Source organism: Bidens hawaiensis, unplaced genomic scaffold (assembly GCF_021521415.1).
Source record: "Bidens hawaiensis isolate Kalapana, Puna unplaced genomic scaffold, B.hawaiensis_p1.1 tig00049240_1, whole genome shotgun sequence".
Classification (NCBI taxonomy): Eukaryota; Viridiplantae; Streptophyta; class Magnoliopsida; order Asterales; family Asteraceae; genus Bidens; species Bidens hawaiensis.
The window spans coordinates 37,443-63,906 of NW_027498823.1; the positions used below are offsets into that span (position 1 = coordinate 37,443).

General features: G+C 34.3%; 1 protein-coding gene across 1 annotated transcript; it reads left to right on the forward strand.

Annotated features, from left to right (window-relative positions):
* The first annotated feature begins 927 nt into the window (after window positions 1-927).
* On the forward strand, window positions 928-21,019 carry LOC143597912 (ABC transporter G family member 39-like). Its single transcript, XM_077076284.1, has 20 exons — window positions 928-1,103; window positions 12,661-12,781; window positions 13,087-13,175; window positions 13,280-13,364; window positions 13,449-13,718; window positions 14,043-14,133; window positions 14,382-15,282; window positions 15,362-15,522; window positions 16,536-16,639; window positions 16,747-16,912; window positions 16,987-17,070; window positions 17,142-17,281; window positions 17,715-18,047; window positions 18,161-18,451; window positions 18,818-18,901; window positions 18,999-19,132; window positions 19,218-19,445; window positions 19,829-20,000; window positions 20,092-20,346; window positions 20,646-21,019. Exons 1-20 carry the CDS (start codon window positions 928-930, stop codon window positions 20,913-20,915), a joined length of 4,155 nt encoding a protein of 1,384 aa, XP_076932399.1. The 3' UTR covers window positions 20,916-21,019.
* The last annotated feature ends 5,445 nt before the right edge of the window (window positions 21,020-26,464 follow it).

The following is a 26,464-nucleotide window of genomic DNA, read 5'->3' on the forward strand; positions in this document are numbered from 1 at the left end:
AATTATGTGGGGTACTCGGGTATATTATCGGATAATCGGCCATATCATAAATCTCATACCCGTTCCAAACACGCGAAAAAATTTCATAAGTATTCCAAAACTTGTCCTATACCATAATGAAACGAGTATTACCGGTAGAGGTGGACAAATAAACTGATTAACCGAACCAATCCAAAAATCAAACTGAAACCGATTATATAGAAATTGGGTTGGAACCGATTGAAACTCTAGGTTCGAAACCGGTTCGTAATTTACTCCACCAAAACCGGTTCCAAACAGGTTAACCGAACCAGGGTAACCGGAAAAAACCAGTCAAAACCTGAACCGAAACCGATCGTAACATGGTCAAAAAAAACCTGTTTCAACCGATCATAAACCGGTTTTGACTTTTGTTGACTAACCCAAACATGTTTCAACCCAAACGGATTTAAAGTTTTAACTTTTAAATTGGTTTATGCGTCTTTAATTACCTGTACTAAATATTTTGGGTTTCGGTTTCCTATCGATCGAATACGATTTTATTGTCATCCCTTGTTACCAGGGCCTCTTCTTATTACATAGCCTGATATGATAGCCATGTGTATCTATCTAAAACTACCAAGAAAAGTACACACCTACATATAATTATAATATTAAATGCACCTCACAATCCTCCTATGATTAAGGGACACGTAATTTACATTCATTTATTGTCGTTGAAACTACTAAATTTTGTAAGTATATCACAAAAACATCATTCTCATACCAAAAACCCTCTTTGGAAGGTCCAATATCTAGTTCACAATTCATATATAGTGACTTGGTACGATTGCCAACATAAAGAAACGCTTGGTGTATTTATATAGTTATATGTATATCCGGCCATATCCCTATATATATCCTTCTTAATCTGCAAATTACTTTTGGGGCCTCCTTGAAACAATGAATATGGCGGACGTGGGAGGTGGTTCTTCTTATTCGGGCGAAAATGACCATGGAGAAGAAGAGTGTAATGGTAGATCAGGTAAACAAGTACATGATAATAAGCTCACATATAGCCTGCTTCAGGGTGAGATTGAGGTTCATGTCAACTTCTTGAGGAGAATAAAAGAAAGATTTCAAAGGTAAACTTTCCCTTTAATTTAATTTAATTATTAACGCATAAATATATATTATTCATTCTATTTTTTTACTTTGATCCGCACTTATGTAAATCGTAATTATCAAAAGTATATATATATATATATATATATGACGGTGGTTAAAACTCAAACCGGGAAAAGAACATCCTTAATCTTCTTCAGATAAAGTTAGATACCATGAACAATCAATACACGTTTGAATCATTATATATATTACACTGGTTTTAAACCTAGCTAGTTTATACTATATATAAAATATGTAATTCAATTGTCCTGTCTGTATATATTTAACAAGCTAGATTGATTTAAATAGATTACATAAGTGAAATGAGAGGATATAGGAGATTAATTCACTTCATAAAGTGTGATGCTGTGTACTTTTTCATGTGTATATGTTGTATGTATTTAAAAATGTATACATGTAATATATATACAAACATAATAAATACATACATGTACTTACGCATGCATGCACACATGTGTATTTGCTTTCTACGTAACAAAAATATTAGTCTTATGACATATCTTTTGATCTTTTCAAGTATACATACATGTACATGTACCATATAAACGAATCACCGCATTATATCCAAACGATATTATGTTGTCAAATTACTTGTCCCGTCACATGAGATTCAGGGTTCAAGTAAAATGATGGATAAGAAAAAAATAATAAATAAATAAAAAAAATGATGGATAAGGACAGTAACAAAATTAGAAATAACAAAGTATAAATGACATGCCATTTTTATTATTGGGAAAGATAGACCTACACCATTTTTATTCATTACGGCCCTTTCGATTTGAAAGATATTCACGCTATCAAACACCTTGTTATTTGCAGTGGCGGCCGAACCTTTTCGGTGGCCTAAAGCGAAATAAAAATCAGGGGCCTTTCACATTGTCTTTATTTGATTAATAGCTTTGATATCATTAATTTATTTGATTCGTTAATTAAATTTTATACTTAGCTATACAACATAATCCAAACCAATTTTTTCAGGCCCAACTACAAAATATAAGTAATTTGCTCATAAAATCTTCAGCTTAGGTTTTGTTCGATAACTTTGATACAAAATATCTTAATTAGTACCCAATTATATAAGTAACAAAAAAATAATAAAATAAATGATATGCTTTACAATATAAATGTGTGAGAAACTTGAACAGGACATAAACAAACGGAAAAAAATGCATGGGAGAATGCATGAAAAAAAAAATAAAAGACAACCACAAAAGAAAGAAAATAATTGAGACATTCCTAGATTAGCATTGAAAGCAAGAGTTTTAATAGTAATGAAATTAGAGAATTTTTTGGGCCTCAAGATGCCTCTACATTGACATATACATGCAAAAAGATGAAAACGTGGAGCCGAGTGGTCCCTTAAAATCTCAGCTCAACACTCTAGCCACTACACCACATCAAAGACTTATGTTTAAGCAGTTAAACTTAGAATAATATACATTATATATATAATTTGTTTTATTTTCTTTTGAAACGGGCCTTAAAATTTTGGAGGCCTAAAGCCCTAGCTTCACCTAGCTACCTTATAGGGCCGGCCCTGGTTATTTGGTATCTTATTGATATACCCAAACTATGTTTTTTTTAAATGCTAACAAAGTTTTAATTGGGTTCGTCTAATTAAACTAGTTATTATATTGTCTTAATATACGACCACCTATAGTGGGACGCTTCCCAACCCCATGGCGTATCATAGCGCCGGGAACGCCTACCCTCGGGGAATCACGAGCACCATGGAAGAGAGGGGTGGGGGGTGGGGGAGTCCCATACAGCGTCGGGCGGGGGAGAAGGGTTAGTTTTGATTGGTGGGTTTTATATGTTAATTTTTTTTGATAAATAATAATAAGGTAATGATTGTTGGGTTTCCATCCACTACACCCAATTTAATCATAAGCCCCTTTGATGACATGGCGCATAACGCCTCTCTAGGGCTCCATCAGTTGGTGGCTGACTGGGCTTTTTATTTGATCAAAGCAGAGAAGCTCGCCTTCTTGTTATCCAAAAGCAAAAGTCGGTCGAATCGGTCGGGCCCCTGCCCCGGAACGTCGAATGAAATAGGTGGCCGGGTTCTTTTTCTTCGACCCTTTTGATATGGTAGGCCCGGCCCCAGGTAGGCTATGTGTAGTGGAGGGGCTACAATTGGGGGGCGAATTGTGACACGTGTCGCCCAGTCAGCAAATGGTGTGAATTTGTTTTAGGTGTGTAATGGTGTAGGGGCTACAAGTTGGGCCCCAAAAACCAATTTATTTTAATAATTAAATAAAAATGTATTAAAATTAAAAAATAAATACAAAAAAATACATAAAACTAAAAAAACACAAATAATAAAAATAAATTATAATAAAAAAAACACACCACAACAAAATACATATAAAAATACAAATAAAAAACTAATCTATTCGCCTTCATCTTCGTCTTCGTCCCCGTCCTCGTCTTCATCCTCCTCCTCGTCTTCGTCCTCCTCCTCGTCCTCAACGGGACGATTATCCCACATGTGTTGAACCAAATCCGCCTTCAGTTGGTTATGTATATCACTTGATGTGAGCTGGTGAATGTTATACGTTCGTTGGTCTTGGGTTGATTCAGGGAACTGTTCTAGAACGCTTCATGGTATATAGTGTTGACATATTGCTTTTCCCTCGTCTTCTAAAATCATATTATGCAATATGATACACGTATACATGACATCGCTCATTTTTGCTAACGTCCATACACGACAAGGGTTTTTTCATATAATGCCAACGTGTTTTTTAGAACCCCGAAACACCTCTCGATATCCTTTCTCGCGGACTCTTGCTTCTTCTTAAAATAATCTCTTTTTTCTTCGATAGGGTCTTGAAACGTCTTGACGATGATCGAGTACTCTGGATATATCCCATCTCCCAAATAGTGTATGTGACGATAGATAGCATCGTTGGCATAAAACGGTAAAACCGATATGCTACGGCTGATGTAATACTCTAACATGGGTGACGCGTTGAGAACATTTATGTCGTTGTTAGACCCAACTGAGCCGAAGTAGGCTGACCAAATCCAGAGGTCGTGTGAACAAATGGCTTGAAGACTAACCGTTGGCACGCCATGGTCACCACGAGTGTATTGACCTCGCCATGCGGTTGGACAGTTGGCCCACTCCCAATGCATGCAATCTATACTCCCGATCATGCCTGGAAAAGAATGTTTGCTTTCTTGTACATCATATATGCGAGTCAGGTCGTTTGAAGTAGGAATCCTCAGATAATGACGAGAGTATAATTGCATTATCCCTATACAAATAAATTATTAAACTATTAAACAATATTTATATTAAAAACAATAGTTAATACAAACAATTTAAATTTTACCGATGCAAAAATTCTCCAATGCGTCTCTCGTTTTTTCTCAGCCATCTTTAAATACTCGTCATTGATATCGGTCGTGTTGCCGTATGCGAGGATGCATAGAGCCGAAGTACACTTTTGGATGGCGTAGAATCCTAAATATCATCTTACGTCGGGTTTCTATTGAAAATACTCATACTCCCGCTCCATATCTCCAACGATGCGCAAAAATAAACGCTTGGACATCCGAAAACGATGTCGAAACATAGCGTCGTTAAATGTAGGTGTGTCGTTGAAGTAGTCCTTCATCAAACAAGTGTTCGCTTTCTTACGATCCCGAAGGATATATGACCGTCTACGTGGTGCCGTAGACGGAGCAGAGCCGGACACCATGTTATTGGCGACAGCCCGAACCGCGTTCGTGACCTCTAAATGCTCTTCCGCCACTTGTCGATGAATCTGATGAATTTTTCGACTCTCGTTGATTAATTGATCCCAGATTTCAACAGAGTTCGTGGAATCCGGGGAACTCATTGAGTTTGAAGAAGTATGAAAATAATAAAAATGATTGGTATTTTTATGTTCGGGTTTGTGTATGATAGGGTGAAAATGGTTTAATTGGTTTGATATTTATATTAAGTTTATAATTTAATTTTTTTTATATAGCCGTCCCCCCCCCCCCCAACGGTAACATTATTATTATTATTATTCAACAATCGTCGGCGACAAGAACACCCCGCCCCCGCCCCAAATAGCCCAAATATTGGGGGGGGGGGGTTGTTTGCGCCCTTTCTCGCCCCAAATCGCCCCTAACCCACGCCCACTACACAAAGCCTTACACATGGTCTAATGGCGTGTTAAAACCATTTGTAGATGAGGATCAGAGCTTTCTCGCCTCTATTGGCAATCAATAGCTTCTCGATCTTCCGGTTGGTGGAGGTCCGGTGGTGGGGATCTGATTGGATCTGGAAGTGTTTGTGTTTGTGTTTGTGTTTGTGTTTTGTGGTTCAGATTTGATATAGGTGGGAGTGTTTGTGATGGGTATGGTTTGTTGAGAAAATATATTTTATACAAAAAAGCTTTATAAAAAATATATTTTATAAAAAAACAAAAAAATGCAAAAGTGATTGGGCGTCACGTGACACATAACGCCTGGGAGTGTAGAGTTATGACTACACTCTGTTTTTGTAAAAAACCATAAATCTGAGTAGGCGCCACGTGACGTATAATGTCTTGGGGTGAAGAGTTATGACTACTCATGGTATAATAATAGAAATACTAAATTGAATAGAATAATAAAATAATATTACTATTAATTATAATTAAAATACGTGGTATAAAAGATACTAAAAAGGTATAAATACTATTAACAGTATTTATAATAATAATAATAATAATAATAATAATAATAATAATAATTATGGTAAAAAATAGACAAAATATGGTGGTAAAGTGTGGAGGTCATGATTTCATTGATTACTTCACCTCCTCAACTGCATTTTGGGAGACACGCATTTAAGCATTTATTGGGTATGGTTGGAAAATCTAATTCTTGGCACCAATAATTGCAAATTTGCATAATTTTCTTAGAAATGTTTCAAGGATTCCTTCGGTGACATACCAACTAATATCAATTTTTTTAAAAATTTGGCACAGGTACTGATATCGAAATTATATGTTCAGTATCGATACGGTATAGTAGGCAAAATTTTAGTAAATGACATCATTCCTCAATCTCACGATCCTAATTTTCTTAAAAACTTGATACTGGTACCGGTACTAAAATGTGTGTGTTTTGATACTGGTATTATTTGCTCATCCATGTATGTTTTATATAATTGTTAATTGAGTATTAACGTGTAAAGTCTTAATTAAACCACTTATTTACAGAGTTTACCATTTTTACAATTAAGGTTCGTCTAACTCAAATAATTGTTTGTTTGAAAAACTTGTCATAAAATTATAAAGTCAAGTTGCCTTTCTTCAACCACCACATAACTGATAACTTTTAGCAAATATAATTTATAGTTTTTTTATCTTTTAACTCCCGTCATTAAACTTTAACAAACGTATTTGTAGGTCTTTATACTTTTAACACATATACGTTTAAGTCATTAAATTTTGTTTACAAACTTTGATTCATTAGACTTTTGGTAAAAAAGATATATATATATATATATATATATATATATATATATAAAACTTTTTCCCCCTCGATTTTAGTTTTACATATTTATTTTTTAGTTCATCAACTTTGGTGATAAAGCTTTTGACACAACTCTTTTACCATAACAAATAGAACCGATACCAACTGACTTATCATCGCGAATTCGCTGCAACGCTGGACAGAAATATTTATTTTTATAATTCACATGAATTATACTTAGTGGATCATTTCTGACCTTTTAAATATTTAAAAAAAGTTTCAACATCGATCATGACCTTAACTTATCAATGAATTGCCTATTCATGTCAACATGCTATTAATTAGTCTTCAATGCTTCAATGTCTTTAATATCTCCCTTAATTCGACAATGACTTCTTATTCGCCTATGTACACACATTTAAACATGCACACTATACAAAACAGTGAAACGTATCAACAATGTATTCATCCATCAACACTTTCTCCTTCACAAATCATTTAATCGTTAAAAAACTTCATTCAAAATATATTTTAAGCTGATAAAACTTCATCATTGATCGATCTATTTATTTTAAACCAACATAAGTTTAAAACTAAACTAAAATCGTGGTATGACTGTATGAGTTATTAAGTTCATAACTTTATGCATATAAAACATCTAGAAGTTTATATATTAGGATTTCTCATAGACTCTCATCATTTAGATAATCTTACCCCTTTTAATTCATGACCGTTATGACAAACCCCATCATCACTTAAACTAGGCGTGAGAAAACAGTAACCCAATCAACCGAATTAACCAAACCGGACAATTAACCAATGGTTTGGTTAACTATAACCAATTAACCAAAAACCACTGTTCGGTTTTGGTTTTGATTGGTTGCATAACTGAATTTATTGAACTGAACCGATTACATCTGTGACACCTCGACCAAAGGCGGCGGAACATGCCGGGATGCGACGGATTGCCCATAAGCGCATGCCACTATTTTAAGCGATAATATTTAAAAAACTCATTTAAATTTCACAACATCGAAATGTCATATAACATACTTGTTCATAAGATAAACATAACAAAATATAGCAAATCATAAATTGTTCGTTTTGCTAATATTCTAAAGGTATTTGTGACGTTTCTTCAAGCTCCAAATCAACCTAAATGCAAACCTGTAACATTTCATAAAATAAAGTTTATCAACACAAAGGTTGGTGAGTAATTCATAAGTTTTAAGCATATATATATATAATAAGAAAAGCCACAATCTTGTATATGAAACAACAAATAAATAGCAACAATTTGGATAATATGAGGTCGCTAATAAGAATACATTAGCGGCACCGTCTATAAGAGAATACCAAATAGATTCGGATTTCATGAGGTCGTTAGTAAGAATATATTAATGGCACCGTGCTATAAGAGAATACCAGATAGTTCACGGATTTATGAATCAACCCTCCAAAGCGATAAAATACATAAGCATATAAGCATAGAACACCAAATCGAGCATTTACTTAAGTAAAGTATGCAATAACGTTTGTGGTTTTAGACTCAAGTATAAAGCATTTAATTTGAATAAGTATGAAATGTCACCCCCAAAACAAAAGATGGAAAACGGGGTATGAAAGTACTCACATTCAAATGAAACTTGGTCTGAAAAAGACGGGAAATCGGGAGGATTGAGTCTAACGAGCAAGGCTTAAATAAAAGTAAAAGCCTTGAATTATAAGGGTTGTTTTGGGAAAGCTTTAAAATAAAAGACACGAAATGTAAACAATTAAAGTTTAAGGTTTATAAAGTAACTATTTTAGAAATTATAGAAATAATCATTTAAAAATGTAAGTTTGCTCGAAACCGGGTTAAAGTATATACCTTAATATTTACTCAACCTATGTTAAGTAATAAGGTGGGTAAAAATGCAAGAATGCAAGTCCTTTTAGAATAAAGATACTAAAACGGGTTTTAACGAGTGTTCGGGTTGTTGGTTCAGGTCTTGATAATTGGTCAAACCCAAAGTCAATTTTCCAAAATATTAAATGTTATGAGATAACTCATAATAATATAGTAACACTTAACCAAGCTTGTAGTTCTATTGATTAAGAACTAACAACGCACGTTAAGCGAGTGTTCGGTTTTGTCGGTCCAAACTTGGTATAAGATCAAGTTGAATACAACATTCCAAGTATTTTAATAAAATATTTAAAATTAGTTTGTAAAGTATTTTTATATAAATATACAAGTCTTGATAGCTAAAAACACACTTGTGTGTCTTAAGCGAGTGAAAATCGGTTTAGTTCGGTTTAGTTCAGTTTCCATCTCACAATAAGTTCATAGATGGTTTCCACATGCCCAAATATCAAAGAACTTGTATAATAACTTATAAATGATGAAACTTAATTTTACAACAAAAAAAAGTTAACAATAAAGTCTTTAAACGAAAGTTCGGTTTTCGGTTCGGATCTAGTTTCGGGTTAAGACCGAGGTTAGAATCTTCAAACCCATAACCATAAAACTTATAATAATTATTTTAGAAACTTAAATTCAATATAAAGCATGTTTAAACAATTATTTAACAAAACTAGTAAAAGTTCGGTTTACGGTTTGGAGCTATTTACAGTTAAACCAAGGCATAGACTCTACAAACCCAAAACCATGGAACTTGATAAATAAGCAATATAAGTATAAGTTAGCATGCTTAGTAAGCAATAATAAAGTTAGATGGTTAGATGCGGAAAGTATATAACAAAGACCACGAAAGTCCTCCATGTAGCTTTGCCTTATGAGACCTGAAACTTAACCAACCGGGGCCGGATAAGTAACTACCAAATGTAACAAGGGTTTTATTATATATATGTTGTCCATAAGATTCAAGTATTAATTTAGACTAAGATAAACAAACAAAAATGTAAAACTTCAACAGTTTGACTTTGGAAGTCAAACTCGACAAAATCATGAAAATAACCTCGTATTATTTTTAAATTTGAGAGAGAGGAGTTTATGAGCAGGGATTAGTGTTAGGGAGGGCCTTGTATTTATAGGAAGAACTAAATTTGGTTAAACCAGTGGTTTAAGGGTTAAAACTCGGATTCAATGGACCAAAGAACCAACAAGGGAGCATGAGAGACAATCCGGTTTGTAGCCCATCGCGCTACGCGGCCAAGATGACTCCCCCCCCATCGCGTGGCGCGATGGGGTGCCTGGTGATATTATACAATTTTCGAAAATGACAATTTTGGCCCCCAGAGTTCGTTTTAAGTGATTTTAACGTGTTTTAAGGCCGAAAAGGATGTTTTCAGGACCCAACAAATGTAAAACAATATTGTAACATAAAAACCATCATTTTGATTATATCATAAGCTTCGGTTTACAAAACGGGCCGGGTTACATGTTAAACGAGTATAAAAACAAATAAAAATCGAGACCCGAATTTGACGAATGTCACACCATCCAACCACATACTGTATACCAAATATATATGTTAGATAACTAGAATCATCTTCAAGACTTATCATTTATTTGCCAAATATATCATTTATTTGTTGATAATGAAATGAAAGACGTCAAAGACATTGGAGCTTTTCAATTTTCAGACAATGTGCAAATTCTCAAAATCAACAAGCAAGATCGACTTCATGAAGTTACATAAAACATGTTGGGTTATGAAGGTCTTTGGGCTGGTTTTATTAGGGCTCGGTTTTGGTTTCTAATTGTGTTTAACCATAATATTATGTATTATATATAGGGGAAAGTGAATACGGTGCTGTTAGATGTCCAAACTTACACGCAAAGCCTATCATAACTACGAAGTTTTGATTAAAATTTTCTAGAAATTCATTCAATTAAATTAGATCTACTTGGGCGTATGAGATTTTGAGTGATTGGACATTGACCTTGATTCAAACACTCACTTGCAGATCATTATGGCTAAATAAGAAAAAAAATAGATTGAACTAAACAATATGATGATGAACCAGTGACCAATTTATGACATTTGGAAGTAAAAAAGGTTTAAGATTGAATTTGAAGCCATTGTAGAAGAATTTCTTTCACCATAAAATACATGCACTCCGGCCGTCAAAACCTGATGCTTCCGAAATATAACATAGAGACGAAAACTATGGTCTAAAACTTGTTTTTTTATTGTTTTGTTTTGCTAGTCTGTGTACAATCATTTGAATGATGAATTAGAATTGAACTTCAATGAATATAGTTTAAGTGACCCCTCGTCAAGAATTTGTGGATTACAAAAAAATAAAAAATAAATAAAAGATCTTTTGGTTCATAGTTATGATGGAAGACGACACCGGGACAAGGGTTTTCTTTTTGCAAGTAAATGAATATTTAAAAATCTTGTATTATTATGTGAGATTTTAGTTAAATGAGAAATTTTAGGAAACCTTTAATCAAAACTACGTAGTTTTGATGAGTTTCGCGTATAAGCTTGGACGTCTAACAGCACCGTACTCACTTTCCCCTTATATATAACCATCATGTAATTGTAATCTTTGTTCTGAGCTAATAAGAAAGCCTAGTTGCAGCCCGTGGATGTTGGTCCCCTCGCGGGGACCGAACCACGTTAAATTCTTGTGTCGTTTTTATTTTCGTCTATGCGTGTTTATCGTTGTGCATGTGTGTGTTGTTTCTCTTCTGCGCGCCGCTTTGTTCTTAACAAGTGGTATCAGAGCTTTGGCTCGTTGAACACACGGTTCGTTGCACTGGTGATTTGCAGAGGTTCATTTGTCCCGTTAGAAGATTAAAGTCGGTTAAGGTTTTTCGGATTTGGTCGGCGGCTGTGGTCGATCAAAGAAGCCTTGGAGCCGTGTCGTGTCTGTGAAGTCAGAATCGCATGTTATTATCTCGTTTTTTTTCTATTCTCACATCAAGGAAACATGGTACCACAAAAGTCAAACAATTATTTATTAATTCATATAACACAATTTTTGTGTTTGAGAATAGCACAGGCGCCACTACAATAATTATTTGTGTGGTTGTTCTTTTTTGTGTGAGAAAATGCTACTGACACCGAGGATGCAATCGCTAGAAAAAAAAAACGATTTTTTTTCTTGTTTGACCAGAAGATGACGTGATAGAAACATGTTTGTTTTGAGGTTCGTTTTTGGTTATGGTTAGGGATTGTAGTTTCGTTACCCGGAGTTGTCCGGGTTGTTCCAGGATTGGTGTGTGGCCGGGTGTTAGTTATGATTAGTGAAGGTCTTTGAGTCGGGTTCGTTGGTTGACGATTAGAAGACAAAGGGGGCGGCCCGTTTAATTATGGAGGATGGTCCCTTCAGAGTTTTCTTAGTCCCTACTCTATTAAACTTAATTGTTATCTATATATACCTAGTCATGTATTATAATATTTTGTACTCTGCTTAATAAAAATACCCTAGTTGGTAGGTCGCCTTCACTGAACCACGTAAAATCTCGTGTCTCCTATTTATTGCTTTCGTTTGTTCGTGTGTGTTGATGTTTCCGCTGCGTACCGACTTTGTCTCATGCCTAACAAAACAAACCTTTTTGTTAGAAGTAGTTTGAATACATAGGTGATGATGTGATGATATAATCAAATGTGATGGAGAGGCAACCCTGATCATGACATTACTTGGACTTTTATTTTTACATTCAAATACTTAATTGAAGTTTTGGCAATCCTACATCTAGCATGCATTTTGAATCCTTCAACTAAGGATATGTTTTTTCATTTCTAAACCATAATTAGTTTTTCTAAGATATAATAAAGGTAAAACGGCAGCATGTACACACATGTATAAAGATTTGTATACATGGATCATCGAATGTTAGAAAACCGACTCAAGATGGTTAATCTCACAAGAACTAGAAAGAAGATAAGATACTTTTCAATTGATTTCTCTGATATATTTGAAAATGAAACTTATATACAAGCACATTAATTAATAGCTTCTAGAGGAAACCATGCATGCAAAATGGAAAACTCGTCCTACTCTAAGTTATGTTCATCAACGGTTAACTACGTTTAATTGTAATTGGCCATGATCGAGACACCAAAGATTGAAACGAGATATTGTGTGTAGGGATGGGATTGAGACACCAAAGATTGAAGTGAGATATGAGAACTTATCAGTTGAAGGAAATGCTTATGTTGGTGATAGAGCTCTTCCATCTCTCTATAATGCCACCTTCAACTCAATTGAGGTACACCTTCTTCTTCATATTTTATTGAATTATTTTTTCACAACAGAAAGAAAAGGGAAGGGAAAATAGTTTCTAGGAGTGAAAAGTTTTATTTTGGGTTTGTAGGTGATTTGTCATTTTAAATGATGAATCTGACTATTTTGTTTTGGTTTCTGTTACACCAATCATTACAACCTTTGTAAGTTTTTAGCAAAAAACAAAACAAAATTTGTCTCTCCTAGAAACCATTTGCCCTATAGTTTTCTTCCTATTTTGACAACAATATTCTATTTTTATTGTTTCTAATATCTTAAACAAAACTAAAGAGCATGGTGCAACTGATTGGGCTCACTCCTTCCAAGAAAAGAAATGTGAAGATCCTCCAATCCATTAATGGAATTATCAGTCCATCAAGGTTTCTTTCTTTGTTTTCTTACTCTATATATATGTTCGTTTATACATGGTCATTGTGCAAAGATTTGGTTATTTTTATTGTAACAAAAGTATTATTAAATACAGGATGACACTACTTTTAGGGCCACCAGGTGCAGGCAAAACCACATTGTTGCTAGCACTTGCTGGGAAGCTTGATCATGATCTCAAAGTAATATTATTTCACCATATCTTCTTCAGAAGCACATTGTGATTGTAAGTTTGTTCACTGTTGGTTCATCATTTCTTGAGACAGGTATCCGGAAATGTCACATATTGTGGTCATCAGCTACATGAATTTATTCCTCAACGTACATGCGCTTATGTAAGTCCAAATAACCTTCACACCGGGGAGATGACGGTTCGAGAGACACTGGATTTTTCAGGGCGATGCTTGGGTGTCGGGCCAATATATAAACTACTTGCTGACATGTTGAAGATGGAGAAAGAAGTCGACCCTGATATCAATGCATTCATGAATGTTACAGGAAATGAAACCCATTTGATTACTGATTATGTTCTCAAGGTATATATTACCTAATTATTTACTTGCTTTTTGATATATTACTATATTAGTTATATGTTCACATCAAAAAAATGGCTTTGACTTTAAAAAAGTTTTCCATCAACTAAACTTTTACACATGTAAAAGTGCCTCACAAGTACGTATCTAATGACAAAATGGCCATTTAAAGCTCATTATGTAGACTGGTTCGACCAAAAATATCGCTAACATGATGACAACTTTGGAAGTTCGATTGCTTATGTAATTGTTCTTGAAACAACTTTTATGTCTATAGGCTACATTAGATCAAAATAGTACTTAGGGTTTTGTTGCATTCTTTATTAGATACTGGGGCTGGAAACATGTGCCGATGCTATGATTGGTGATCAAATGAGAAGAGGTATCTCTGGGGGAGAAAAGAAACGTGTCACTATTGGTATGTCATTCATCAGTTGTTGAAATACACTACACTACTGATTTAACCTCTTAGTTGATAATTCAGAACCTTTTTTTTGTTATAATTAATTATTATGTTATCATACCTCAGTAACAATCTAATTAAAAATATTACTTACGTGATGTTTAATACCAAACTAATCCACAAAAAGAATTAAAATATTTAGAAAATTACAAATGAAATGAAAATAATACATGCATGTTGCTACATTTTGAATAACTGTCCAGGAGAGATGTTAGTTGGGCCAGCAAATGTGTTTTTCATGGATGAAATATCGACTGGACTGGACAGCTCAACCACTTGTCGCATCGCCAAGTTCTTAAGTCAGATGGTTCATGTAATGGACTTAACAATGGTCATCTCTCTTTTGCAACCTGACCCCGAGACATACAAGCTTTTCGATGATGTTATATTGATGTCTGAAGGCCAAATTGTATACCAAGGTCCTTGCGAAAACGTTCTTGAATTTTTTGAGTGGATGGGATTTAAGTGCCCAGAAAGAAAGGATGTAGCAGATTATCTTCAAGAGGTAATATCAAAGAAAGACCAAGAACAATACTGGTTCAAGAAAAACCAACCTTACCAATACATCACAATCACTGAATTTTCACACGCGTTCAAGTCTTTTCGTGTTGGACAGAAACTTGAAAGAGATATTCATATTCCTTATGACAAATCCAAAACACATCCTGATGCTTTGGTAAAAGCAAAATATGGAATATCAAATATTGAATTACTGAAAGCATGCTTTGATAGGGAATGGTTGTTATCGAAGCGTAACTCTTTTTTGTACATATTCAAGACGTTCCAGTTGACATTTATGTCATTGGTAGCCATGGCTATGTTTTTCAGAACTGAAATGCATGTGGGTAGTTTAGAAGACGGAGGGAAGTTTATCGGGGCGCTTTTTTTTGGTCTCCTCATTGTTATGTTTAACGGGATGGCTGAGCTTGCATTGACAGTTATGCGGCTTCCTGTTTTTTATAAACAAAGAGATTCGTTGTTGTATCCCGCATGGGCTTTTGCTCTTCCCATTTGGTTGCTTCGAATCCCCTTATCTTTTATGGAAGCAGGCATTTGGGTGGTTCTTACATATTACACTATAGGCTTTGCTCCAGGTTACACCAGGTAAAATAACAAAGACTTGTGCTGAACAAGATCAGCCATTATTACATTTCTTCGGTATCTAACAATCTTTGTGGTTTAGATTTTCTCTACAGTTCTTGACTTACTTTGCCATACATCAAATGGCTCTCTCCCTTTTTCGGTTGATTGCTGCTGTTGCAAGAACAGAAGTACTTGCAAACACTTTGGGTGCCTTTACCCTGTTGCTGATAGTCACCCTTGGAGGATTCATAATTGCTAAAGGTACAATTTTTTTTCTATTCGTAATTCAGAAAATTTGGGCTGCAATATGTTTTATTAAGTTAGTTAACATGGGTACAATCAACTCGTCCAGTCTAGCTCATAATGATCCTCACGTAGGTGAATTGATATGTACAGATTATGATCCATCATGTGTTTGGAATAAACTCTCCTCTGATTTTATAAATCTAAAAAAAAACTACTCAAAAGCTCAGATGACAACAGTTATCATGACCTGATATATATAGCTAAACATAAACTTGTTTTCACAATAACTAGGACTCCTATAAATATTACTTGATAAAAACAATTTAGATAATTAATCCAAAATTGATAATTATTTGTAGGGTCTGGATCAAATACAAATGAAATTAACTTGCTATGATGTAATTACATAATTAATCTACTTGTATATATAGTTACTCTACTTGATTATCACAATTATCACGTTAATTTCATTTGTACGTTAACTTTCCCCATTATTTGTAACCCTTAAATTAACTTTACTTGCACTCCAAGACTCCTTTATTGCCGCAAGAAACATATAGTTAAAGGACGGTTCAGTAATTAATTCTAACAATCACCCACCTAATTTATGAACCGTATTGGAGTCCGCCGAGGGGTGGGGGGTGGGGGTGTGGGGGAGTGATTGTTGGAATTAATTATTCAACTACAGGAGTCTTGGAGTACAAGTAAAGTTAATTTAAAGGTTATAGATATTGATCACTTTTGGACTAATACCAACATATCCAATTCTTTTAAACAAAGCATTATAGGCCACTTTTTGAAGCAACGTATTTTACATTGGTTTTTAGCTTAACCATTTTACTCTGCCCGATATCAATAAAACACAACCCAAGCTACCCATTTTCACATAAATTAGTTGAAATTTAGTGTCATTTATGTATGCTTTTATGGTGAACTTTATATACATATCTAGCATGTTTTGTGACTCATAAAAGTTTCACTAGCACAATATCATAACAAACTAAAAATATCCAATGGTGTAATTACAGATGATAGTGAATCATGGATGTCTTGGGGATTCTATGCCTCTCCAATGATGTATGGACAAAATGCTTTGGTACTTAATGAATTTCTTGACAAAAGATGGAGCGCCGTAAGTTAACTGTTGATGACATTCTTCAAACCAATAGAAAGTTATGATTTAATTATAACTATTCACATGGAACTGCACCTTAGTCAGTTAAAGTCTCCTTTATGCAGCCAAATATCGATCCGCGAATTAATGCATTAACCGTGGGGGAAGCCCTTCTCAAATCAAGAAGCTTTTTTACAGAGGAGCACTGCTTCTGGATATCAGTTGGAGCACTTTTTGGGTTTTCGATTATCTTCAACATATTATTTATTGTAGCACTAACTTTTCTTAACCGTACGTTATAACTTTGCATCACATTTTTAAGTACGACTCTTGCTATAGAATTGACTATAACCACTTTCTTTCAGCTCTTGGTGATGCTAAACCTGTGATCAGAGGGGAAAATGATATAAAGAATTCAACGAATTATAGTAGTAAAAAGGTCTATGAAGGTTAGCCTTTGTTTTTAATATCATGATAGTCTTAAAAAAAGTGAATATATTCTTTTGACATTTTTTTAAAGGTTGTGAAGGAATTGATATGGTAGTGAGAAGCCCTTCAGGAAGAAACATTTCAACCGTGGATAAAAGAGGAATGGTTTTGCCATTTCAGTCTCTTTCACTTGCTTTCAACCATGTCAACTACTACATCGATACACCTAATGTTAGTCACTTTCTAAGATCATTCATTTTCTATATACTCTCTATTAGTGTAGGCACTCAATCTCTCGTTTATTGAAAAATCAATTGTGTTTAACCAACACTAGTCACAAATATTACCGTAAGAGGTAAAATTTTCTACCTGCTTGGTGAATCTCACTAGCAAGGAGGATTAAGCTAATAGATGTAACTAAAGAAGGAATATGAGGGTTAAACGCATCAAACTGTTACAACTTAAAACATCTGAAATGTAATGAAATGCATAAAACCTATTAATTCGTTTTATTAAAGTAAGTTTAGATTAATACTGCAATATTATTTATTTCTGATTATGTTTAACATACTATATATCTCTAAAATTAAAAACATCTTTTGGGGGTCGGGCTGGCAGTTTTGATTTGTTACTTACCTTGTCCATTTTGCTACCCCTAAACTAGGAAATAAAAGCTAGAGGTGTTAAAGATAGTCGGCTGCAATTGCTGAAGGATGTTAGTGGTGCTTTTAGACCAGGGGTATTGACTGCTCTTATAGGAGTTAGTGGTGCTGGAAAGACAACCTTAATGGATGTGTTAGCAGGCCGTAAAACTGGCGGATACACTGAAGGAAATATTTTTGTTTCAGGATACCTAAAAAATCAATCAACATTTGCTCGCGTTAGCGGTTACTGTGAACAAAATGATATTCATTCACCAAATGTCACTGTTTATGAATCTCTTTTATACTCTGCATGGCTTCGTCTATCTTCGGATGTTAATACAAGAACACGAAAGGTATTTAGTTACCATCACATTTACCGTCTTTTTAGCATAAATATCGCTAATTAAGTAAGATGTCTTCAATAATATTTATTTTGCTTGTATTTATGAATTGATGTGAATTGTAGATATTTGTTGATGAACTGATGGAACTAGTTGAGCTTCATCCTTTAAGGAATGCTATGGTTGGTCTTCCAGGAGTAAATGGTCTTACAATAGAACAACGGAAAAGGTTAACAATAGCAGTAGAGCTGGTGGCGAACCCATCCATCATATTCATGGATGAACCAACATCTGGTCTTGATGCTAGATCTGCAGCCATTGTCATGCGTACTGTAAGAAATACAGTTGACACTGGGAGGACCGTTGTTTGCACAATACACCAACCAAGTATAGACATATTTGAATCTTTTGACGAGGTTTGTAGCATACAAGATGAGTAAGTTAGGTAACGGGCCAAAACACATAGTTTGGGTGAAAACGAGTCAGGTTGACATGTAAACACTTTGTTGTCCATTTTAAATTAAACTTGTAAACAAGAATTATGTTAATTACGGATTGAAAATAGAGTTCAAGTGAAATGATTTTTAGGATGTTGTATGCATTAAAAGCAGACTTTTGACAAATCCATTAGACCCGTTCTCCTTTTAGTTGGATCTTTTTTTAACCCGTTTGATTTGAAATAAAACCCAAATCATATGATTAGTTCATAAGTGAATGGATTGAAACCCATCATAGAAATACTATCTGACTTTAATATGATCGATTGATGCTAATTTTTGCAGTTAATTTTGATGAAGATTGGAGGACAAATTATCTATGCAGGACCATTAGGCTATCAATCTCACAAACTTGTAGAGCATTTTGAAGTGAGTGTTTTTTCTTAATTCAACTTTAGTATGAGGCGCATAGCAAATAATCTTTGAGACCTCAAATGAACTTTTCTAAACAGTTTAACTGTTTTAGGCTATTCCTGGAGTTCCAAAGATAATGAATGGTTATAATCCTGCTACATGGGTGCTGGAAGTGACCTCTTCTTCTATTGAAGTTCAACTTAATGTTGACTATGCTCAAATCTATGCCAATTCCACCCTCTATCAGTAAATTCTGAAATCTTATATCTAGTGTGGTTGTTTTCTTGCTATATTTGTAATTTTTTTTATTGATATTCTATGGTGTTTTAAGGGAAAATCAAAAACTAATTATGGAACTTAGTGTCCCTCCAAGTGGCTCCAAGGATCTCTATTTTAGAACGAAGTATACACAACCGTTCAGCATACAATGCAAAGCATGTTTATGGAAACAACATTGGTCATATTGGAGGAACCCACCGTATAATGTCACTCGCTTTATCACCACCATCGTCATTGCTGGTCTATTTTCGGCCATTTTCTTCAAAAAGGGTGAAAAGATGTACGGGCCTTCATACTTTTCTCCGTCAATCTTAATATTTTCACATCTTCTTTTTGGTGCTATTCATAAATTGACTCTACAAGGTCATAAACTTAAGTAAAGGAAGTACACTAGCTCTTTGCATAAAACTTTACTTCTCTCACCCTTGTAATACTATTCATGATTTTACTCTAAAAGGCCACATAAGAGAGAACTTAATTGTATATAATTGTGTAACTATTTACATTTTTTTTTCCGACTTAAGAACACCAAAATTGTTACTTGTCATTTCCATCCAACTCGAGGACATGTAACAAGAGTTTTTACACTTTCTTATAGTTTTTCTTCTCTGGATAGAGTTTTAGTGCAACATGATCATCTTAACTTTGAGGTTGTGCATGCAGACAACAACTCCAAGATCTTCTAGATTTGTCAGGAGCTCTATATGTTGTTGTTCTCTTCCTTGGATCTATAAATGAAAATTCTGTGCAACCTATTGTTTCGGTAGAGAGAACGGTATTCTATCGTGAAAGGGCTGCAGGGATGTATTCATCCTTACCTTATGCACTTGCCCAGGTAATTATATGAATTAGAGAAACTTGAGTTTCTAATTTATTGATAAATAAGTAACAAATTTTGTAACTTGAATATTAATGAACTTGTGCAGGTGACCATGGAGTCTTTATATATTGCTATCCAGACAAGTATTTACACCATCTTTTTGTACCCGATGATAGGGTTCGAGTGGACTGCCGCAAATTTTTTGTGGTTCTACTACTATATGTTTATGAGTTTCATCTACTTTGTTTTATTTGGCATGATGACTATGGCATTGACACCAACCCCCCAAATTTCGGCTATCTTGGTATACTTTTTCAGCTGCCTTTGGAACTTGTTCTCCGGGATTATCATCCCAAGACCGGTATGATATCATACTTTACACCTTTTTCCTTTTAAGAGTTACCATAGTAGCATAAACTAATATGTAGAGGTGTTGATATAGGTGTGCTAGGTAATGAGCGAGTAAACGCATGGGCCAAAACTATTAGGGTGTCCCTCATACACAAACCCTTATGTTATATTGTAATAAATTTATTTAAATATTGCAGCAAGCACCAACATGGTGCAAGTGGTATTAAACACATGGGCCAAAACTATTAGGGTGTCCCTCATACACAAACCCTTTTATTATATTCTAATAAATTTATTTAAATATTGCAGCAAGCACCAACATGGTGCAGGTGGTATTACTGGGCAAACCCTTTAAGCTGGACTATCTACGGTCTCATAACTAGCGAAATTGGTGACCACAGTTACATGTTTGAGGTGCCTGGAGCTGGTAACATGACAGTGAAAGGATTCATCAAAGAAAGTTTCGGGTATGAGTATGAATTCCTTCCTATGGTGGCAATAGCACATGTTGGTTGGATCCTACTATTTTTCTTTGCTTTCGCATATGCCATCAAGTTCCTCAATTTCCAACATAGATAACATTTGGCTCATTTAATTATTTCTGTGTAATCAGTTTGTTTTTTCATTAAAAGCTCACAAGATATAGTGAAAATTCATAAACATTTGTAAAACATCAAAGGAAAGTGTTACGATTTTCACCAATCGTAAAGGTATTATATAGCAATAATATATAATCTAAATACTAATATTTGTGACCAATTTGTTTTTTTAAAGAAAACTTTCATTAACAACCAGCCCGCCAAGAGCCGCGACAAAACAAAGCCTATTACATCACGTCGAATTTACACCACAAATTCCAATTTAAACAACCTTTTTTATATCTACATCTGAACCAAAGGACGCTCAGAATCTTTATCTCCGCAACCACTTCCGTGACCTTCAAATTTTTATCCGAAAATATGCGATCATTCTAGCTTTCCAAATACTCCACAACGAGATGAACATGATCCCTTGAAACGCTATCTTCTTAACTCCTTTCAGCCCCACCAATTGATGCATGGTTACAATATCTCAAACAAAAAACACGAAGATGTTTGGTATACCACACCAAGAAGTTATCGCTGCCCAAATTCCGATTGCAAATATACATCCCGAAAACAAATGCTCTGCTGTTCCAGGATATAATCACAAAAAACACAATTTTTTCTTGGTACATGAATATTTCTTCTTTCTAAGGCTAATGTTGTAGCAATTCTATCCATTCCCGCTCGCCAAACAAATATGTTTACTTTAGTCGAAACCCATTTACATCACTCCAAGACAAACACCGCCTATGTTGATCATCCTTCTGAAGCCAATGCTTAGCCCGACTTGACTGAAAACAACCCCGAATCATCCATTAACCAATTCCAAGAACCCGAAGCAACTGAAAAAGTAATATTGGCAATAATATCCAGGCATGATTCCTTCTCAACCAGCACATTAGAAATCCTAGAAACACTAACTTTCTTCCAAAAGCTCGAACCATCAGCTAGTGAATCACATTGCTCCACGACCATGACCAACTTGTTCTTTTATAGTTTAAATAAACTAGGGAATCTATCTCTGAATGCTTCTTCACCTAGCCAAACATCAATTCAATCGAATGCTTCTCTACTCCCATCTTCTAACTTACGTTTCATCAAATCATTCATACTTCGGCCTTCAACCTTAGTATTATACCCATGCTTCACTAGGTTTTTCCATGAATTCGGCCTTCAAAACCAAATGTGACTAACTACTTTGTCTTTTAATGTTTTGTTTTATCATCTTGTATAGGAAACTAGTTTATATATTTTTTTTTCTCTCTGGTTATGCGGTTCCACAAAATGATCGTCACGCATCTAGGATTATCAGTTGAGGATTTATCCACTTTAATGTTTAAAATGTTGTAAAAAAATACAAATATTAAATGTGTATATGTTAAGTTAAGTTTTAGGTAAAAGTACACTGATTCATGTGCAAGTTTTAAGTCATGATCGATGTCGAAAGGCCAATCAAAAGTATTTAAAAAAGTTACCTATACTAGTAAGGGAAAGTAAGGTGTCAAATTCATAGGGAATCATTGTAAAGTGCAAGTTAGACTTATGATTTATTAATTATTAAATTAAGCGGACATATGATGTCAAGAGGTTTCTAGTTTTGTTAAGTGAAAACACTATTAGTTTTTGTTGTACACAATTATGAGAAAAAAAAAACAATATCCAGGTTTCAGGTTGTGAAGCAGACTAGACAATTTGATTAAACATATCTGTAAAACTCTTTTATATATAGCTATAATCAAAAGACTAAATATTTGACTTTAATGATCGTTAGAACTTAATTCAAACAATTGGTTTGGCTGAATAATAACCTAATTGATTACAAGTTTTAAGGTTTGATAAATGCAACTAATGATAAACTTCTTAGTGACTCTAAGAAGCTAATCCTAAAAGTTGATGACCACAAATAAATTAATTGATAAAACTTCAAAGCATTCAATTACGAAAAATAGTTTAATTGCAAAACCCAATGTATGAAGTGGTGGAATAGTTTGAAGGCAGCATTAAATTGCAAGACATCAAGAAAGACATGCTGAAGCAACAACTTGACATATTCAAGTTTAAAGAGTGAGAAAGGCTGAAATCAGTTTTGTTAAGATTTGTAGCAATTGTTAATCAAATGAAAACAACTGGTCTTTCTATTATTGATTTTGATCTTAACAAGAAGTTGTTATCTTCATTGTCTGGAGAATGGTATATAGCAAGCAAGTTTATCAAAGTGAAGTCTAACTTTCCCAACTTCAAGCTAGATGATGTGATATGTTTCCTTCAGACCGCTGGGCATGAAATGATTGAGAACCAAATGATCAAAGAAGAGAAGCCCAATTTTCAAGTAGCGAATGCCCTTATAGCTCCAATGGGAAATCTGTCTACCAAGAACCAACAACAGATTCCTATCATTAAAGAGCCTAGTGACTTTAATGTTGAAACTCCAAGGGTTTGTGTAGCAAGTCAAGAATCTAGGAGCCAATCTGGACAACAAAGATTCAATGTCCAAATGATAGATGATGGTGATACATCTTCTATGGCTAGTGGACATGATCCATATGTTCCTGGAATATCAAGCTTTGTTTTCAATGTTTACTGAATTCTAAATGCCTTTGTGGCCTATAACTTGATTCACACAAGTGTTGAGCAAGAATATTTGGAACAAATTGATACTGATGATCTTGAAGATATGGATCTTAAATGGCAAGAAACAATGTTAGCTTTGAGAAGCAAAAGGTTGTATAACATGTTTGGAAGATCTACTTTCTCTTGTCCAAATGACAAGATTGGCTTTGATAAATCCAAGGCAATTTGCTACAATTGTCAACAACCTGGTCATTTTGCAAGAGAATGCAATCAATGAAGACATTCTAGAACAACAATAACAACCATCTTCAAAGGAATCAGTTTCAGAATCAAGGTCAAGGTAATTAGCAGAGGCAGTTCTACAACAACAACTTTCAACCACAACGGAACCAACAACAAATCATTCCCCAACAACAACCTATCCAAAGAAATAAACAGAGTCCTCTTCAAGGCCCTGCAAACTAGAATAGAAACAATGAACCACAATAAAGAAATCAAGGAAATATTGTTGTAGCTCAACCACAAGATGGTTTGTTTGACTGGAGCAATCATGCTGAACAGATTGATAAATCCAATGTAGCATTCATGGCTAAAATCAATTATCAAGCTGAATCTTCAATGTCTCAGGTACATTCCAATTACTCAATCTCAGAATCACTTGATTTGAATTATTCATTGAGAAAAGAGGTTGGTCAATTGCAAGCTGAGTGTTTCAAGAAAGAGAGCATAATCAATGTTTATGAAATGAGTGAAATAACTAATGAAAACCTGATCCAAGGTCTAGAGAAAGACTGTCTGGATAGTTATGAAACTCAATCAAGATACATTACAGAAATAGAAGGTTTGGAAAAGATGGATTTATAAGAACAATTCAAAAATACCCAACTTCAAGGTAAGGTTGATTTTCTAAAGAACCTTGTTTCAACTGGTAATATATGTGGAAAAATGTTGAAGATTAAAGCTGAAGACAATTATAAAGTTGTTCCACCACCTTTTAATGATAATTATTCATTAAAAGTTGACAAGGAGAAAAAAGGAGCTTATCTAAATCAGTTCAAGAAGGTATTCAGTGAGAAAGAAGAATTTATTGAAAACTACAAGGTTGATGTAATTGAAGAAGGGGAGTTTGTGTTGGGTTTGACGAAACAAAAGAAAATGAAAATGAAGAATCTGTTGAGTTTAAAGTTTTTTTGAAAGATAAAGAATCAAGTGTGTAATTTGAAGACAACATAAGTGTATCAAGAAGTGAATGTTCAAGTTGTGGGAGTATGTGGGAGTAACAAGGGTAAGATCCCTAAATTACCCAAAATTACACCAAAAATGAAGAAGGTTCGTGAACAAATGAGAAGAAACTATAAGCCATTTATAAGTCCTTATAAGAAAGAAAGAACCTCAATTAAGAGAGATGGAACAGAAACAAAAGGAGAAACTGAGTATCCAACCATTTACACAGTATTCTCAAACCATGAACTCTTTGACATTTGAGATGTTGAATACTTTGCAAGAAAGTATGTGATCCCAATGAAAGAAAAAGAATTGAATGACAAAAAAGTGAAGCTGGAAAAGGTCAAGTTTGTCAAATGATTAGATAGGAGTGCTGAAAAGATAAATATCTTTCAACCTATATCCATAGACTTCGGAAAATCAATAACCCACCAGAAGACCATTGGTGTAGATCCTCCAAGACCCAATGAAAGATTCAAGAGAGGAAATTATGTGAATGAACATAAAGGAAAGGTATGGTGCAGAATATGTGATGTTCATGGTCATCACACAGATTCATGCCAAGAAAGAATCATACCAAATAACCTTTCACTGCACCTGACACTACACTCTATGATCAAGACTTTGGTTTGTATAAAAAGAAGTATGAAGAGTGTTTACAAAAGGGTATGCAAGTTAATAATGGAAGTTGTGTAGAAAAAAAAAGTTCAATGATATATTTGAAAATAAAAAGAAGATGTCTATGAAAATTTTGGAGATGAAAACGTCTATTAAATCTCAGTATTCAGAAAACACTTTTAACTCTACAGCCTTAAGTTCAAATGATAAGAACAGACAATTTAAGAATAAAGTTTTTAAGAGAAAGCAAAGAAAAGATTTGAATGGTGATGAAAAATTCTTGTTGAAAAGTAGTTTTGAACCAAAAGGGTTCTTTTGGAAGCCAAAGGATGAAAATCCAAAACTGATCATCAAAGGGGAGACAGTGATTGAAGAATGCACAAACATAATTCCCTATGTTGGAAATTTTTTTGAATCTGGTTATGAGACTAATGTGTCTTGTGAACTAGTTTATGAAGATCCAAAACAAAATGCAACTACTGCTGTTGTTCTGATGATTTGCAAGCCAACATGGCTTGTGATTCATTACTTAACTAATCACTTTATTTTCAACTGTGGAGGAACAATCCACAGAAGTCAATGATGTATGGTATATGGATAGTGTATGCTCCAGGAACACGACCTGTGATAAGAGATCAATGGTTAATTATGAAGAGAAGTTTGAAGGCCCAGTTGCTTTTGGAAGTGATGAGAATGGAGGGGAAATTATGGGCAACAACATTCTCACAAATGTGAAAGTCTCATTTGATAATGTATTCATGTGAAAGTTTCTATATCTAGTAAGTTGTTGTCCATTTTAACTAATGTGTTACTACTCCATATTTCTAATCATACACCCTATCTTAGTTTAAGGTTGTTATTTATCATATATTGATTACATTCATCACAAGTATTCACATAAAAATCCAAATTTCAACTTTTCTTAAATTAAAGTTTCCTTATTTAGCAACTTTAACAATCTATGTTAATCTTCAAGTTCCAACTATTAATTCTAGCATGTAACCTATCTTATTTTCAATTAATTCATTCCATGACACATTCTGATTTAACAATCCATCTAAAACCTCTTAATTAATCGAAAACCAAAAATCCCCAAATTTACACTTTTGAACATACCCTTGGATCTTTAGG

Excerpts from the sequence above, each read along its gene's own strand:
- LOC143597912 (XM_077076284.1), top strand. The coding sequence starts at position 928 with ATGGCGGACGTGGGAGGTGGTTCTTCTTATTCGGGCGAAAATGACCAT. Across the intron at positions 17,282-17,714 it reads ACTACATCGATACACCTAAT|GAAATAAAAGCTAGAGGTGT; the intron begins GTTAGTCACTTT and ends CCCCTAAACTAG. Across the intron at positions 19,446-19,828 it reads TTCAAAAAGGGTGAAAAGAT|ACAACAACTCCAAGATCTTC; the intron begins GTACGGGCCTTC and ends TTGTGCATGCAG.